This window comes from Clupea harengus, chromosome 3 (genome assembly GCF_900700415.2).
Source record: "Clupea harengus chromosome 3, Ch_v2.0.2, whole genome shotgun sequence".
Classification (NCBI taxonomy): domain Eukaryota; kingdom Metazoa; phylum Chordata; class Actinopteri; order Clupeiformes; family Clupeidae; genus Clupea; species Clupea harengus.
Window position 1 is genome coordinate 4,847,034 of NC_045154.1, and position 15,873 is coordinate 4,862,906.

The 15,873-nt window shown below is 38.3% G+C and overlaps 1 protein-coding gene across 1 annotated transcript; it reads left to right on the forward strand.

The window, feature by feature from the left end:
* Positions 1-143: 143 nt before the first annotated feature.
* LOC105911270 (two pore calcium channel protein 2) lies at positions 144-12,744 on the forward strand. Its single transcript, XM_012840055.2, has 25 exons — positions 144-159; positions 477-526; positions 621-697; positions 806-983; positions 1,211-1,327; positions 1,529-1,638; positions 2,781-2,853; positions 3,222-3,321; positions 3,432-3,497; positions 3,608-3,672; positions 3,762-3,868; positions 4,631-4,712; positions 5,305-5,391; positions 5,776-5,889; positions 9,748-9,807; positions 10,195-10,323; positions 10,685-10,734; positions 10,906-11,005; positions 11,199-11,270; positions 11,450-11,523; positions 11,730-11,823; positions 11,932-12,014; positions 12,106-12,187; positions 12,272-12,363; positions 12,666-12,744. The coding sequence occupies exons 1-25, from the start codon at positions 144-146 to the stop codon at positions 12,742-12,744; spliced, it is 2,157 nt and encodes a 718-aa protein (XP_012695509.2).
* Positions 12,745-15,873: the final 3,129 nt, after the last annotated feature.

The window sequence follows — 15,873 nt, forward strand, 5'->3', positions numbered from 1 at the left end:
GAACTTGTGAAATACCGGGTTGAGATCTTCCCTGATTGCATAGGATAGACAGTTCTGACAGAAGGAAAACGGTTTCCTTGGATGCAAATATAGAAGAAACTGAACCAGGCTGGTTAATGGTTAATGGTCTCAAGCTTACAATTATGGTGAGTGAAACTGGTCAGTTGTAATACATCTGTTCGGTACTTTGAAAAAGTATCATAGTGCTGATAGACTTGCTTCTATGTATTGTTGCATTGAATGAACTCGATGGAAACGTTACCACTCCTCAAAGGAGGCATATTAAAACACTCAGAAGATCATGGAATTAACGAAAAATTCAGCCCAAGGGAAAGGCGCTCTTCTATTTGGCATTCACATTGTGGTAGGTGATACGTTGGTGTTGTTGGTCTTCATAGAAATATTTCAATCGGCTGTAAGATACCTTCCAATCCTATGGTGTAAAACATTGAATTATCCCGTTTTCACTTGTATAGAGGACCTCTACATCCGACAAGCAGTTGTTCTGATTGAAGATGCCATAAACGTAGGATACTTCCACCTTGCACAGAAACAATGTTAATTGCCAGAAAAAAGAATAAACTGTCTAATTTAAGATTTCCTCACTGTTCTTTTGGTAGTATCGCTCCATAAAACATCACATGGATACGAAAGCCCTTCATCTGTACAGGAAGTACTACTCCAGAGCATGGCAATGGTAAAATGATCACAGCCCTAACCCTAGTTTTTAAGTGTTGCATTTTTTTCATATTGTTTCACATGGGCCCTATTGTTCATATGACCTCTTTCCCCCTCTACAAATCAGGATGCTGAATATCATGATAGCTTTCATCCTTGGCCTTGCCTTCATAGAGCGTCCTTCCTCTATGTCCGTGACCTCTGACCTCCGCTATAAACAGTGCCCCTGGCAAGCCCCATGTGGACTAACTGAGACCATTGAGATGCTCTGCCTTCTCACCTTCACACTTGATTTGGCTGCAAAGGTGCATTTGGACATTGTACACCCTGGCTTACTTCTTGAACTACAGATTGTTTTGTATGAATGTATGAATGAATTTGTATGAATTTGATATGAATAGTTGTGTATATTATCAATTAAAAACTCTTTTTATATTTTAATATAGAAGTGTACTGGATAGTCAAATCTTAGCAACATTGTTTTCCCTTTTCTATCCAACCCAATGTAATATCTATTCTCCATTTTATATAGATTTACATGATTGGTTGGGGAGAGTTTTGGAACTGCAGATGGCTGATGGGCTACATGGTGGTCATCACAGGGTCTCTCATAGACTTGACAATATCCTCGACTATGTTTTGTAAAGAGGTAAAGTTTCCTTTTTTTCTTTCCCTAGCAAATTTAATTCTAATTAAATGTATGTAGTTCTTATTATTTGAACAAAATTAAATCTAATATGAACTTATTTAATGTAATATTACATTATTTGTTGACAAATGTTCCTAAAGTATTTGTGAACGGTTGTTAGTACGAGGATTTCAAAACAAGGCTTTTCTTATGTGATTGAAGCATGATATTAGAATCAGAAGACTACTACGGCCATTCTTCCTCTTGCAAAATTCATCACTGATGAAGAAGACACTGAAATCTATCAAAAGGACTCTACCAGAAATTGTGAGGTACATCTTCCTTTGAAGTACATTTGCTTTCTATTTCATTGTTTACTTGCATATTATGTATCCACAAAAGAGAACTAGATATTGGTAGGTTTTCACAAAGATTCGCCAGAAAGAGACTCCTTCACTACCAAGGTCACAAGTCTCAGGAACCTCATGCCATAGTAGTGGTAGTGCTGTAGTTGTACAGGTGAAGCTACAGATGGCCAGAGTGGAACATGCAGATACTGCCCATGTTTCTGGGCTATGGCTGAGCTAGAAGAGGACATGTCAGGCATGTTAGAGAGTGAGGAGGCTGTGAGGCTGCGCTATGGGCTTACATGTCAAACTGTCAGAATTTAAACAAGTAAAAACACATCAAATCTCAAAATCCTTGATACCCGAGGGTTCGTAAAGTTTGTAAAGGACCCTCCCATTTCATTTTCCATTCTGTAGAGGCAACCACCATATGATGGAGCTAAAAACATATACACACATGGGGTTGTAGTTCCAAAAGATGCATCTTTGAAAGCTCAGGAGATGTATGTGATCTCATTATTGTTTCAATAATGTATCCCTTTAATATTTCTCCTAAAACTCCTTAGGAAAAAAGTTTGAGAAGAAAATTAGAAAGACATTTTATTGTAAAAATCTGTCATAATTTACAAGAGAGATCTCCTAGCTACCCCTCTCCTGCACAGTCTTCTTGTCATACGCTAGTTAAAATGCACTTTATTGTGCCTCATCCACAAACACCAAGTTTGTCTTGAGAAAGAAGAGGAAGAGATAATATTGAGACGTCTGAGCATTTAGAAAAAACGAAGTGTGATTTGTGACCCTGTTTAGATCTCCTTTAACACCACAGGAGAAATTTGGTCCATATAGAAATCTGAGAAGCAGCCGATTTAAACCTAAATCTCACTTTTAATCTCTTTTTGGATTTTCTTTTCTTATGGGAAGCATCCCTTTCCCTTTTTTGAAACATGTAAATGTTAGAGGTAAACAGTGAGAAACAGTAGTCTTTCACACAAGTATTCCTGAATGGTACAAATACACATTTGTTTAAAAAGTGTTGTTTTTGTCTCAGTGAAAGTCCTGAGACAAAGATACATCCATCTTTTCAGTAATACCAAACCTGCATTAATATATACCTGTTGTCTCTCTAGTGTGCTCTTGCTCGTAGTTCTTCACCTGTGTCTGTTCACTATATTTGGAATGCTACTGTTCTCGAGACAAGAGGTAAGAACATAAAGGGCAAATACTGAAAATAAGTGTAAGCAATTGTCACTGACTTTAGGAGGAGCTACTGTCATTGCCACAACAGTATATGGTCTAAATGACGTAGGATCAGTTAACTTCTCATAACTCCTCCTTGAGGCTTATATCATATGCTAGTCTGGCTCTTGATAGATGACTCGTAGTCAGTTTTGACATTATCTATCTCGACTTTATCCCTCATATTTGCCTAACGGTCTCACACGTTCTATAGCACTTCTTTAATCAGCTGCCACTAAATCATAGGTCTGTGCACAGCTGAAATGCTGTAAAATAATGTGATTTCTCCCCCAATTGTGTTTAAAACATCCACACATTATGTGCTCCACAAGGAATCCGAGAGCAACGTAGAATGGGAGACCTATTTCAAGAACCTCCCTGAGTCCTTTACGTCTTTGCTGGTTCTTCTCACTACAGCAAATAATCCAGATGGTACATAATCATATTTACTTCACAACTTTAAGCAGCAGAATAATCTCACTTGAATTACAAAAGACTATTGTTTTGGTTTTAACACGGTTGTTTTGTCTCCTGTTGTAAAGTGATGACTCCAGCATACTCCTCAAACAGATTGTACTCTTTGTTCTTCATCCTCTTTAGTGGTTTCGGTAAAGTATACTTATTTTCAGAATGTGCATGGCATCATTAAACACATAACCTGTATAGATTTAAACATATTATACAATTCAGAAGTTAAATATCATCTAATGTCTCTTAGGAACATTCTTTTTAATGAACCTGCTGACTGCCATCATTTATAATCACTTCAGAGGGTATTTACTGGTGAGTTCTCATGTCTTCTCACGGATGTGGCCTTATATGAGCTGATTTGAGAAGTGTTGGTTGGAGATCATGTCTTGTCTTGTCCTTAGCTCTCCATCCAGACCTCCATCTTGAGAAAGAGAATGGCAATCAGAGCTGCCTTTGAGGTCCTGAGCTGCCAGGGCCCAGCACTCACTCTTTCTGAAGATGGCATCATGTGAGTTACTGCTTCATGGGGTCTTATGAGCAGGATGCAGTATCTGAAATAGTCTCAAACAGACGTAATTATACTGAGAGTTCCAGTCAGATTTCATTGCATGTCCCTGCAGTCTAGTAATTCCTTTTTACATTGGCTAATCTAGAAATATTATGAATCCTTATACCTCAGTGGTTATAACGAATTCAACGGTTTAAAGCAAGTATTCTGATCTAAAGCATAACTGTTTTAGCAGACAATAATGGAAATATCAGTGCCTCAAAATTCATTTCTAATGAAAGCTAAGTGTAATACATTATTTCAAGATGATGGCTGATCCTTTTCCAAAACGGCAGCCAATAATATTAACAACAAAGGTTATTATTGCACAGTATGTGTCATGCTGCAGTGTGGCTGGATGGACTCAAATGCACGACAGGGAATCTACAACAAAACATAATGACAGAAAGCAGTGTGACAGTATGAAAGGATCTCTTTCCGAAGATGCTCTCAATCAACATTATAGAAGTAATGTTTTTGCTATCTCAGCTGGGTTTGCACCCCCCACCCCCAATGTTGATCCACACTGCTCTGTGAAAACCCATTGATAGCACACACAATTTTGGGGTTTTTGTGCAGAGAAATTTCCTCGTTGGCAGACTAGAAAAGAAAAAAAATTGTTAAAGCTATCTTTTGTGGTACCTTAAAGCATGCAGACACGTAGACTAGTGATTAACATCATGAATGTCATTGTGCCATGTAGTGAGTGTTATGTTTTTGTAGTGAATCTGTGCTGGTGAAGACGCTGACCAAGGTTCTGAGACGAGTCAATATGGAGTCCTACTACCGGCAAGCTATCATTAAAGTCTGTTTGGGCATGCTTGGTGAAACTGCATTCCCCTAAGTCTTTTTTATGTGATTTAATACTATAGTTTTAATGTGATTTAATACTATAGTTTTTTATGTGATTTAATACTATAGTTTTTTTATGTGATTTAATTCTATAGTTTTTTATGTGATTTAATACTATAGTTTTTTTGTGATTTAATACTATAGTTTTTTTGTGATTTAATACTATAGTTTTTTATGTGATTTAATTCTATAGTTTTTTATGTGATTTAATACTATAGTTTTTTTGTGATTTAATACTATAGTTTTTTTTGTGATTTAATTCTATAGTTTTTTATGTGATTTAATTCTATAGTTTTTTATGTAATTTAATTCTATAGTTTTTTATGTGATTTAATACTATAGTTTTTTTGTGATTTAATACTATAGTTTTTTTGTGATTTAATACTATAGTTTTTGTGTGATTTTATACTATAGTTTTTTTAAATCCTGTATAAAGATGTTCTGTAGCTCAGATCAGACAGATTCATCTGGACAGGTACAACAGAAACAGCTATTCTTTTACAGTTTCTATTTGCTCTATTTTTATCATTTTGTTTACTTAGTAGAAAGCGCTGCAGTCACATAATGGCCACATTGAGAGAGAGGCCTTTCAGATGCTGTTTGATGAACTGGACAAAGAGAGGATCAAACAGGTAAATCACATCACTGGGCATTCACTGAAGAAGTAGCAGCAGATACTGTACCGTCATTTCCAGACTGCTATGGAGCGTGAATCTCCGAGGTCTCATGCCTCATTTAACGTTGCTATGAACTGTCCTAGCTATCTCTAGCTTAGTGATCACCATTAACAGTTGGCAGCTGCTAGCGTGTGATGAACTCATGTTGATATGTGTGAATATTAAGTCGTTAACATGACTTAACATGTAGTCAACCCCAGCAAAAGTATTGTATGTATGTGCATCACAAACATAACAGTCATCAAAACATTACATATATCTTATGTAGGTGGATTCTTTTTTGAAATACTGGATAACCAGACCCTTTTTCCTGTTTTGTGCTCAATGTATTCCTCACAGCACCCTCCATTTCCAGAGTACTCCTCAGTGATTCTGCAGAAACTCCAGCTCAGTCATCATGTCATCACTGTGGGAGGGAATGCTGTTGCTTTGGCTAACGTCCTCTGCATCTGTGTAAGAGCAGCTGTACAATCTAGCTAGTCTAGCTACCCTTGACAAAATCATGTTTTTACTATGTAACGAATGATGGTGTAATACTCCCCCGTCATGTATCATTTAAAATACAGTCCTCACAGAGATTACATTTAAATTAAAGTTAAATTACTGGTGTTTATTATATGAAACATGCTCTGCAAAAACTAGATTTATTTGTAACACTTGTTAGCAATATACAGCCTTTTTGGCATTGTATTGCAAATTAACAACAGATGTCATTATAGCTTATTCAGCCTGTAGAGATGATGTGACATTTTGTGTGACATTTTAAACAGTTTTCTGCTTTTGAAGCTAAGAATGAAGGGATGTTACATACAGTTATGGTCCAAATGATTAGCCCCCAAGGAGATATGGAACATTGTCTTAAAATTCTGTCTAATGATAACACGATAACATGATAACATGATAACATGATTTGTCAATGTAAAGGCCCCCATTTGGTACTTGGTATTTGGTCCTTTTTAAAAAAACATCTTTGATTGTTGTATAACAAATGTATTGAAAATTGGGGTAGTAAGTAAGTAAGACTTTATTTATATAGCACATTTCGTACAAGAGTTGCAGTTCAAAGTGCTTTACATAAAATCAATAAAAACAAGCAGCAAGAGCAATACATGGAGTTAAATAATGATCAACATCGTATCAGAACCTGATGTTCCGATAGGCTTTTTGGATTACTAAAATCATGATAAAAGGTATAAAAGTAATAAAAGTAATAAAACCTGAAATAGTACTGAAATAGTAAAAATAGTGAAAGTTACAGTTAGTATCAACCCCACAGAAAATTAATAAAATGCTTTGGTAAAAAGATTTTAAGGTTTTAAGCTGCCTTTTGAAAGTGTCTAGCGTGTTTGCTTCCCTAATATTAATGGGTAATGTGTTCCATAATTTTGGGGCGTAGTTGACAAAGGCTGCATCACCAATCTTCTTATGACTGCTTCTGGTGACCTGTAATAGACCTGTATCTGATGATCGCAGTGTTCTAGCTGGTGTGTAGTTAATAAGAGAGTTAGCAATGTACCTAGGTCCTTGTCCATTTAGAGCTTTGTATGTGAGGAGGAGGACCTTGAAGTTAATTCTAAAGGTAACAGGAAGCCAGTGTAAAGAAACTAGGACAGGACTAATGTGTTCTCTCCTTTTAGTTTTGGTTAATAATCTAGCTGCAGAGTTTTGAATGAGCTGGAGTCTTTCAGTTGTTTTCTTGGGAAGACCAGCAAAAAGTGAATTACGGTAGTCTAGCCGGCTTGATATGAAAGCATGAATTAGCTTCTCGGCATCATTTTGGCTTATGAATGGTCGCACCTTTGCTATGTTCCTGAGGTGAAAGAAAGCTGTTTTGGTGGCTTTGAGATTTATCACCTCAGGTTTAATCCAGCGGGTTAAACCTCTTAGATTCTTCGTTAGCATCTCTCTTTTTGATTTAGGGCAGATAAGTAGGACTTCAGTTTTGTCCTCATTTAATTTTAGAAAGTTATCGTTCATCCATTTGTTTATTGTGAATAAATAGTTGGTAATGGAGTTTATGGCGGTCGCATCGTTAGGTTCAGCGGATATATACAATTGTGTGTCATCCGTGTAGCTATGAAAATCTATACTATATTCTTTGATGATGTCACCGAGTGGTAACATATAAAGAGAAAGAAGTAATGGACCTGAGCAGCTCCCTTGTGCAACCCCATAGCAGCTTTCATGTTTCTCAGACATATGGTCTCCTAGACTAACATAAAACTTCCTTCCTCTGATATATGTTTTGATCCAGTTCAATACACAGTCAGATAACCCAATAAGCTTTTCAAGTCTATTGATTAGGATGTCGTGATCAATGGTATCAAATGCCGCACTAAGATCTAACAGGATAAGTATAGAGACTTTATTTACATCAGAGTTTAGTCTGAGGTCGCTCATTATTTTGGTGAGATAGGCAAATGTGCCCCTGTGTTCAAGAAAATGGAGCACATTGAAACCACACCTGAACCCGATCTGCCCCCAATCAGTCAGCATTGAACTCTACTAAATGGACTCTAATGAACAGGGTTAGTGGCTAGATTGCGAGGCAATTTGCTGAACTGGCCTCTTCTGACTGTTGTGTTGTGCTGGAAGATTGTTGCGAGGGCTCTTTATCACGGTGATCTTTGAGGACATTGCCTAAGGAAAACTCACACAGTGGAACATTAAAGCGAGACTGAAGTTTGCCCGTGACCATTTAAAATATGGGGATGAGTTTTGGAAGTCTGTCCTATGGTCTGATGACACAAGACTGGAGCTGTTGGGGCACATGGATGTTGCTTTTGTTTGAAGAAGGAAGGGAGAGGCCTTCAACCATAAAATCACTTCAGGCATAGGGAACCTTTTCCGGGTGCATGGGGTCATGAAGAAAGAAGATAATGTTGACTTTTTGAAGGTTAGTGTGAAGAAATCTACTGCCAGTCTGGTTTTAGGTCGCCATTCGGTCTTGCAGAAAGACAATGGGCCTCATTCTCGAACATTTTCTTAAGTGTCTTCTTAAATATCTTCTTCCAAATTTCCAAAGACCAACGTAAGAAAAGATCTCAGCTGGATTCATGAACGCCTGGGAATGGGTTCTTACACAGCCAAAGTGTTCTCAGCTGTGCTCCCCCGAATGAGGATTCTTAAATTGAACTCGCATTCTCGTACACCTGGATTTGCATACATATACGCCCCGCCAGCTCCTTATAAGGGCATGCAACTGAATAGACGTGTGCACAATCCACAGACTCCACAGGCAACACGTAAGCAACTTCAGACGGATCAAAATCATGTCAAAGCGGAAAACGAGCACCGGACGAGTAAACGCAGACCTAACTTTACCGGTGCAGAGGTGGAGGTACTGTTGCAGAATGTAGATGTGTCCATTCTATTCCACCATGGCTATATCCACACGACTGAGTTTAGTGCTGATTTATTCACTTACATTTGCAGTGTTCGTGGAGTGCTTTTATTTATTTTAGGACATCATGATGCCTCGTAGAATCATGACTATAAATGTGAAACGTAATTGTTAATGATACAAATATTCTTGTATTTATTATTATTATAATTATTTAAATCCGATAATGTCTGTAGAATTGATGTGAACGCAATCACCAACGATTTCTCACAAATTCAGCCCTTAAGAAAAATCTGGCCGATTTACGACTGCTATTTAGTGTTCTTAAATTCTGAGTTAAGAACGAATCCCAGATAAGAAAACTTTCATGAATGCCAGATTTCTCCCGAAAACTTCGTAAGTGGAGTTAAGAAGAAATTTCTTCTGAACTTGTTCTTAACTGCATTCGAGAATGAGGCTCAATGACCTGAAGCACACATCCAAGGTGGTCCAAAACGTTTTGAAGGACACAAATCAAGGTCCTGAAGTGGCCCTCTCAAAGCCCAGATCTCAATCACATTGGGAATCTATGGAGGGAGCTCAATGTGAAGGTCTGTGCCTGAAACCATGTCATTTGGATGAGCTGGAACTATTTGCCGTGGAGGAATGGGCTAAGATCCCTCAAGAACCGTGCCAACCTACTTAGGAACTGCAGTAAGAGGTTGCTGTCAGTTGTGAGTCAGAAAGGCTAATCATTTTGGCCTTTTGGTCATTTTTGTTTGTTCTTGTTTCAACTCAGCACATTGTAAAATATCTTCATCAAACTTAGTGGAAATTTGTTCTTTGTTCTTTTGGAAGTAATTATCCCCAAAACCCTATTGGAACTGGTAATTTCCTTGGACAAGCTTGGAAAGGGTTTTGTTTGATTTCTTAAAGGGGGCTAATTATTTTGACCTTAACTGCACATCTAAAGTGCTTCTGTATTGCAGGCTATTCTCGTGATTGACTCTGAAAAGACCTTGTCTCAGCGAGATGACTACTATTTGGAGGTGACTGGATCCTTCACATAATTTCATTCTCATGTAATTTCATTCTTATGAAAGTAAATACAAGCTGTTCATGACCAACTCTTGTGCAGAGAGCTTAGTTGCTTGAGATAGTTAGACAGTAGTACTGATAGATGAGACAGTTTTCTAATATCACTTTGATTCTGGAGATTCCTGGCTTTTTGGTTGGGTGCGTTTATAATGAAATTATCTCTGGGAAGTCAAAGTTTAAAAAACAAAAGTTATAAACTGTGATTATTTGATAAACATGTATTATAATTACCATAATACCAACATGGCTGTGACTGTGTAAGTCCTAAAAATGAAGGTCATTTGAATTTGTCAAGTTTCTAAGATTTCTCTGTGACTTCTTTCCCTTATCTTTTGCAGTTTATCAACTGTTTCTTCATTATGTGCTACCTGTTGGAGATGTTAATAAAAGTCATTGTTCTGGGATGGAGTGGCTACGTGTCCTATGGAAGTAACATTTTTGATGGGTTTCTAACTGTACTGTTACTGGTAAGCACAATGTTTAAGTACTGTGTGATCATGAGGCAGTACAATACAATAGCCTCCCTAAACTAACTTAGCTGGTGCCTTTGCTCAGTGGCCCCAACCTTAACAATACTGTCAATTTGGGGTTTCCTCTTGTAGCAGGGCAGGCTAATCAACCCACAATGCTTTCTAACATCCTGATCTTTAGTGGGTATGATGTTACACTGTGTTTTAATGGCTTTATTGCTATCTGTACACTAGAATAGTATGCCGGATCGCTAATGACATTCGCTACTCATTTGCATTTCCGTATGTGGTATCATTCTAACTCTATCTTTACAAATACAGTATGTGCCAACATGCATTTTTGTTATGATTTCCATAGGCTCTCCAGGTATCTGTCTTTGCCACTTATAGACTACCATATCCCAACTGGTAAGTTCTCTTTGGAACTGAGAGCACTGAACCAATCATTTGCACTTTCTTAGTGAATGGAACAAAAACATTCTGTGATAAAGAAATGTTGATATTACGCAGATTGCCCACAGTGATGTTGTATTGTCCACAGTACATAAATGTTTATCAGGATGGTCCTTTATGTTGCAGGAACCCTGCCCAGAAAGGGCTGCTCCCTCTGTTTGAAATGGCACATCTGGTGAACATGCTGATTGTTGTCCGCTTTTTGAGGATTATCCCCAAAATCAAGGTACTGTGAATGCATAAATGTTGGAGTTAGCATAAATTAACCAGGAATAATTAGGACTAATTCGGAATTTTAAGTGTTATTTAAATGGACACCAAGGGTCAGGTTTCTGTAACTGTAATTTGTTAATGTAGAATGGAGTATGAGAAGGTTTAAATATTGTAATGGAAAAACTGTTGCCTGGTTACCATTTCAGCTAATGGCTCTGGCGGCCAGCACCCTTGTGGATTTGGTGAAGAACCTGAGAGCTTTTGTTGGGATTTTAGTGGTAAGACGTCAATGCTTCAAGAATAATAAAAAGTCTTGGGACAATTTTCTGTTTGCGAGTTGAGTTTGCATGCTACTAACGTCGTGTTCTAATAGATGTTTATTTTCATGAGAAGCTACTGTGTACATGAATACTTAACCATGCTTTCACATTGAAATAACCGTATGCCCATTCCTAAGGTTGTCTTCTATATCTATGCAATCATTGGGATGTGGCTGTTCAAGGGAGTGATCGTGTCTCACAGTAATATAAGGTGATGTATATTGATCAAACTGGCAGTAAACACACCTTGAGTAACGTACATAGCACTGAATTAGTTTCACACTTTTAACACGGTATACTTATTCATTCCTATATAGCTACAGTCATTCCTTTAAACACGATATACTTACTCATTCCTCTATAGGTGCAGTCATTCCTTTAAACACGATATACTTATTCATTCCTCTATAGGTGCAGTTCTCAAATAAGGACAGTCAGTGGCAATGATTCAGCAGCATGTGGGTCATATGAACAACTTGGCTACTGGGCAAACAACTTTGATGACTTTGCTGTGAGTACACACAATACAATGGTTTAATTTTAAGTGATTTTCAATGTTTCGATGCCATGCATGCATATGTGTATATTTATTTACTGTTATTTACCGTTTATTCCTTAGTCATCTCTAGTTCTACTCTATAACATCATGGTGGTGAACAACTGGCATGTTTTTCTTGAGGCCTACTCCAGACACACATCAGAGTGAGTTGTTTCTACAAGGAAGTGCCTCTGTCAGTTGGGTGAGACCTAACTGGCTGATCATTTGATGTATTATTTTATATTTTTGAAACAGATGGTCAAAGGTTTACTTTATCTCCTGGTGGTGGACCTCTTCAATCATGTGGGTGAATCTGTTTGTGGCTTTGATAATAGAGGTAAGATCAGTACATTGATAACAATCGATAAGAATATCTAAATAAATGTTCCATATTAATATACTCTTTACCCTCATGATCTAGAACTTCATCTCCAAGTGGGACAGAAGTCATGGGTCCTCTGTGTCTGATGTGAGCCTGACTGATTTTGAGACTACTGTCCAGCTGATGTTCAGGTTGGAAAACACTGACCTGCTTTCAGCTTTCTTAGGAATTCTTTCTCAAAACGTTGACTAACATCCCTGTATAGCCCCTAGCTAAAAGTCTCTGCCAAACAATCAATTAACTGGGTTTTTCTACAGGGACATAAACATATACAATAAACATTATACTAATACTGCACTGCTGCTGGTAACTAAGATCTTGTTTCTTTATATCCTTAGCAAAATTGCTGATGTCCATTTAACTTGGTATGACTAATGTTGATGAGTCATTTTTGTAAGAGTCATTCATTTCAGCTCATTTTTCCTTGGTTTAGGGAACACATCTCAGAACCCACAGAGGAGGAAATAATCACCAGGCTTCATGAGAACCCCCATCTTCATCTCACTCTGTAATTTACGTTAAGAAAAAAAGGGTTTCACAACATAGTCTTCTTTCACTCCCTATGTGTCTTAGAAACCCCATAATTCCCTTGCCTCTAATTGATAGCACTAATTTACCTGCTGTGAAGAAATAATATGAATTTTGTGTTCTGTCTAATGTATCTGAAAATATTTATTTAATCTTTTTAACAGTGCAAAATCTCACACAGCATACTGTAGCTTTCTGTGGTTAGATCAGAGCCACTAGCAAAGTAACAGCTGCTTAAATTGGTTATATAGGTAATCCATGCGTCTGTAGTAGCTAACTTTTGTCTACACGTGGTTATTTGTATGGCTTTGATGTTGAGAATCAGTACAAAGTTTATAGAACATTATAACTTTAATTAACTAAATATTTTTGAAATCATGCCATCATTTGTCTTTCAACTAATTTCAGCTGTCTTGAACTGAATGAGTTCTGACAGGTCAGCATATCTATGGCAGCCAATAAAGCTTTGTGTTAACTATATACGTAATGTTACTTGGCTAACACCATCACTACAGAAAATCTTGAGCAGTTTGTAATCATGAAAGCGACACTCCATGGAGAAATTCAAGATGGATGCTGAGGTCTTCAATGCGCTGTTTTTACCTTGTACTTATGTTCACTCACCTGAGAGGCATTGTCTTAGCCAGCAACACCACAGAGCAAAGGGCGGCAAGGTTCAGCCCATACCAATTGGCCATCACCCACAACTTTGTCAAGTACTCAACTCAGCTCTTATAAGAGATGACTTTGTGGTGAATGAAACTGAGGACACCCTGAAACAGCAGGCTGCTGACATGGAAGCTGTCCTTGCCCAGGGTTTTGAGGTTTTCCTTGGGCCAAGAGAGGCAGAAGAAAGGCTATGAAGGCAGGAAGAGGAAGAATGTGAAGTCTCTTCATTTAAGAAGGAGATGAGGTCTTCAAAGCAAAGATAAGGAAAGACGTTCGGAGAACTTCTTGAGAGGACCTTACAAGATGGTCTTGCTCCCTGCCAGAGCAAGAGGTAGCAACACTAGCGGATGGCTCAGGTGTTCCGCTACAGCATGACAGCCAGTGTTTCACAGCTGAAGCGTTTCTAAGTGCACAACAGTACCACAGGTTAATTTAAAGGTTTTTTCCCCCCAAAGTGCCTTTCCTACAGTTGACTTCACCATCTCTAAGACATAGGTGCAATCAGGGAGAGAAGAGTCAACTGGACGAGGTTCCAGGCGTTGTCAGGGACATCCATGCTGCCTTGGACTGGCTGTGCAGTTGTAAGAATCTGTTCAGATGGTTTGTCATGAAACCGAACTTTCTTAAGATGGAGAAACATTTGATTTCGTGGATTAAACTGCATGTAAGATTTTACCCACAACACAACTTCAATGGAATTGAATTATGTGTAATTCTGCGGTCCTGCTATAACTCACTTCAGGTTGACACATGAGGTTGGGAACAGCTGGGATTTTATGCAGGTGGTTCTCAAGGATATGAAACATAGCTGACTTCTGCCTGACTGAGCTGGTCATATCACTTTCAAGTCTGATGTTTTGCTTGGCCGAGTCGGGTTAAATTTGCACCTATTCTAGGAAGAGACTTCTTACTAGTGGGTTCCGGGTATGTAGATACTTTGTGGTCAACAACAGATGTTATGTGTAGACCCTGCTGTGTCAACAGTTGTTGTACTGTCATATTTGGGAAAATATACTGGTCATCAGCAATTGAGTTGGGGAAGCAATTGGAGTTTGGGTGGGCAGAGAAGTTACCCCCACCCCTACCCCCAGTATCCCACGCCCCCAAAAAAACATCTGGAGGCAGATGCCACCAAATGTGCAAAAATAACAGACACGTTTGCTACAAGGGCTGCAGTAGCTTCTACAGTAGCCGACATTGTGCAGCAACAGGTGGAACTTGAAGAAGGGGAGTTGGCTGGCCCTGGTCACTGCCTGGCAGAGGAGCAGGCATGTGACAGGGAGAGACAGAGGGAGCTGGAGAGGAGGGACTGAGGGAGCAGGAGGAGAGTGGAGTTGAAGCAGTAAGCATGGAGCAGCTTCATGATTAACAGAGACTTGATTTGAAGGGATGAAGATGATTCATTAAATTAATGTTTAATTGTTGATGATAATAAGATTACATAATCGTAACACTATCATAAAGTGATACCGTCACCTACTGCTGGTGGTCACTCGTCAGTCAATGTCAATAAGCGCAGCATACGCCATTTGGCATGTTTTTGTAGCTAGCATAATTCCTTAATACAGTCACAACTTTGTCTGACTATTCTAACGTTAACTAGTTAACATTAATTTGTCTGTCAGCATTGACTAAGATTATGTTATTGTGAGTGACCTAGGTCCATATTGTATCATTATAATATTATCAAAATCAAAAAGGGTCCCTTGATAAAAATGCACAAAAAGGCTTTATTTACAACACCTGTAGCTCTACTGTGCAACATATGGATGCCTGCTTATGTTTTATTTTTCATTTAAAACAATAGGCAACACAGTTATCCTATGCTTAATTTTCAGACAGGTATGGTGGTAACTATATACATGGTGTGGAATATTGTTATTACTATCTGTGGGGTAGATCACCACCTACAGTAAGTTAAAATCGTTAGGCGCTGCTGTCCATTGAGCATGTACATACTTGTATACAAGGAGTCAAGAGCAATTGGGCTCACTGGCCCACTTACACTGTTTTGTGTGAGGATGACGGCGTTTGGTTTGAAAACGTTTTGTGTGAGGATGACAGAGGTTTTTCTGAGACTGAAGCCGTTTCGCCTGAGTCTGACTACTTTTGGTCTGAGACCTGACGCCTTTTCGTTTGAGTCTGACACTTGAGTCTGAGATTTGAGGATGTCCTAATATGAACACCGTAGTGGTGGCATTTTAACACCTCCTGGTTCCAAAGAAAGAAATGCCTATGGAAAAACGAATGGGTTTTTGCTAAATCTGCGAAAATGTGGTATCCTTGGTTACAAACTCTTAAGTCAGACCCTGTGGTTTCTTATGAAACTTAATGTTACAGCTCTAAAACATCTGATTTATTTTATTAACCAGATTGTGGCTATCAGATCCTAGGTAATCGATGTGTTTACTGATTTCATGGTTTTTGTGAGAACACTTGCAATC

Excerpts from the sequence above, each read along its gene's own strand:
- LOC105911270 (XM_012840055.2), top strand. Across the intron at positions 3,673-3,761 it reads ACTTCAGAGGGTATTTACTG|CTCTCCATCCAGACCTCCAT; the intron begins GTGAGTTCTCAT and ends TCTTGTCCTTAG. Across the intron at positions 11,824-11,931 it reads ACAACTTTGATGACTTTGCT|TCATCTCTAGTTCTACTCTA; the intron begins GTGAGTACACAC and ends TTTATTCCTTAG.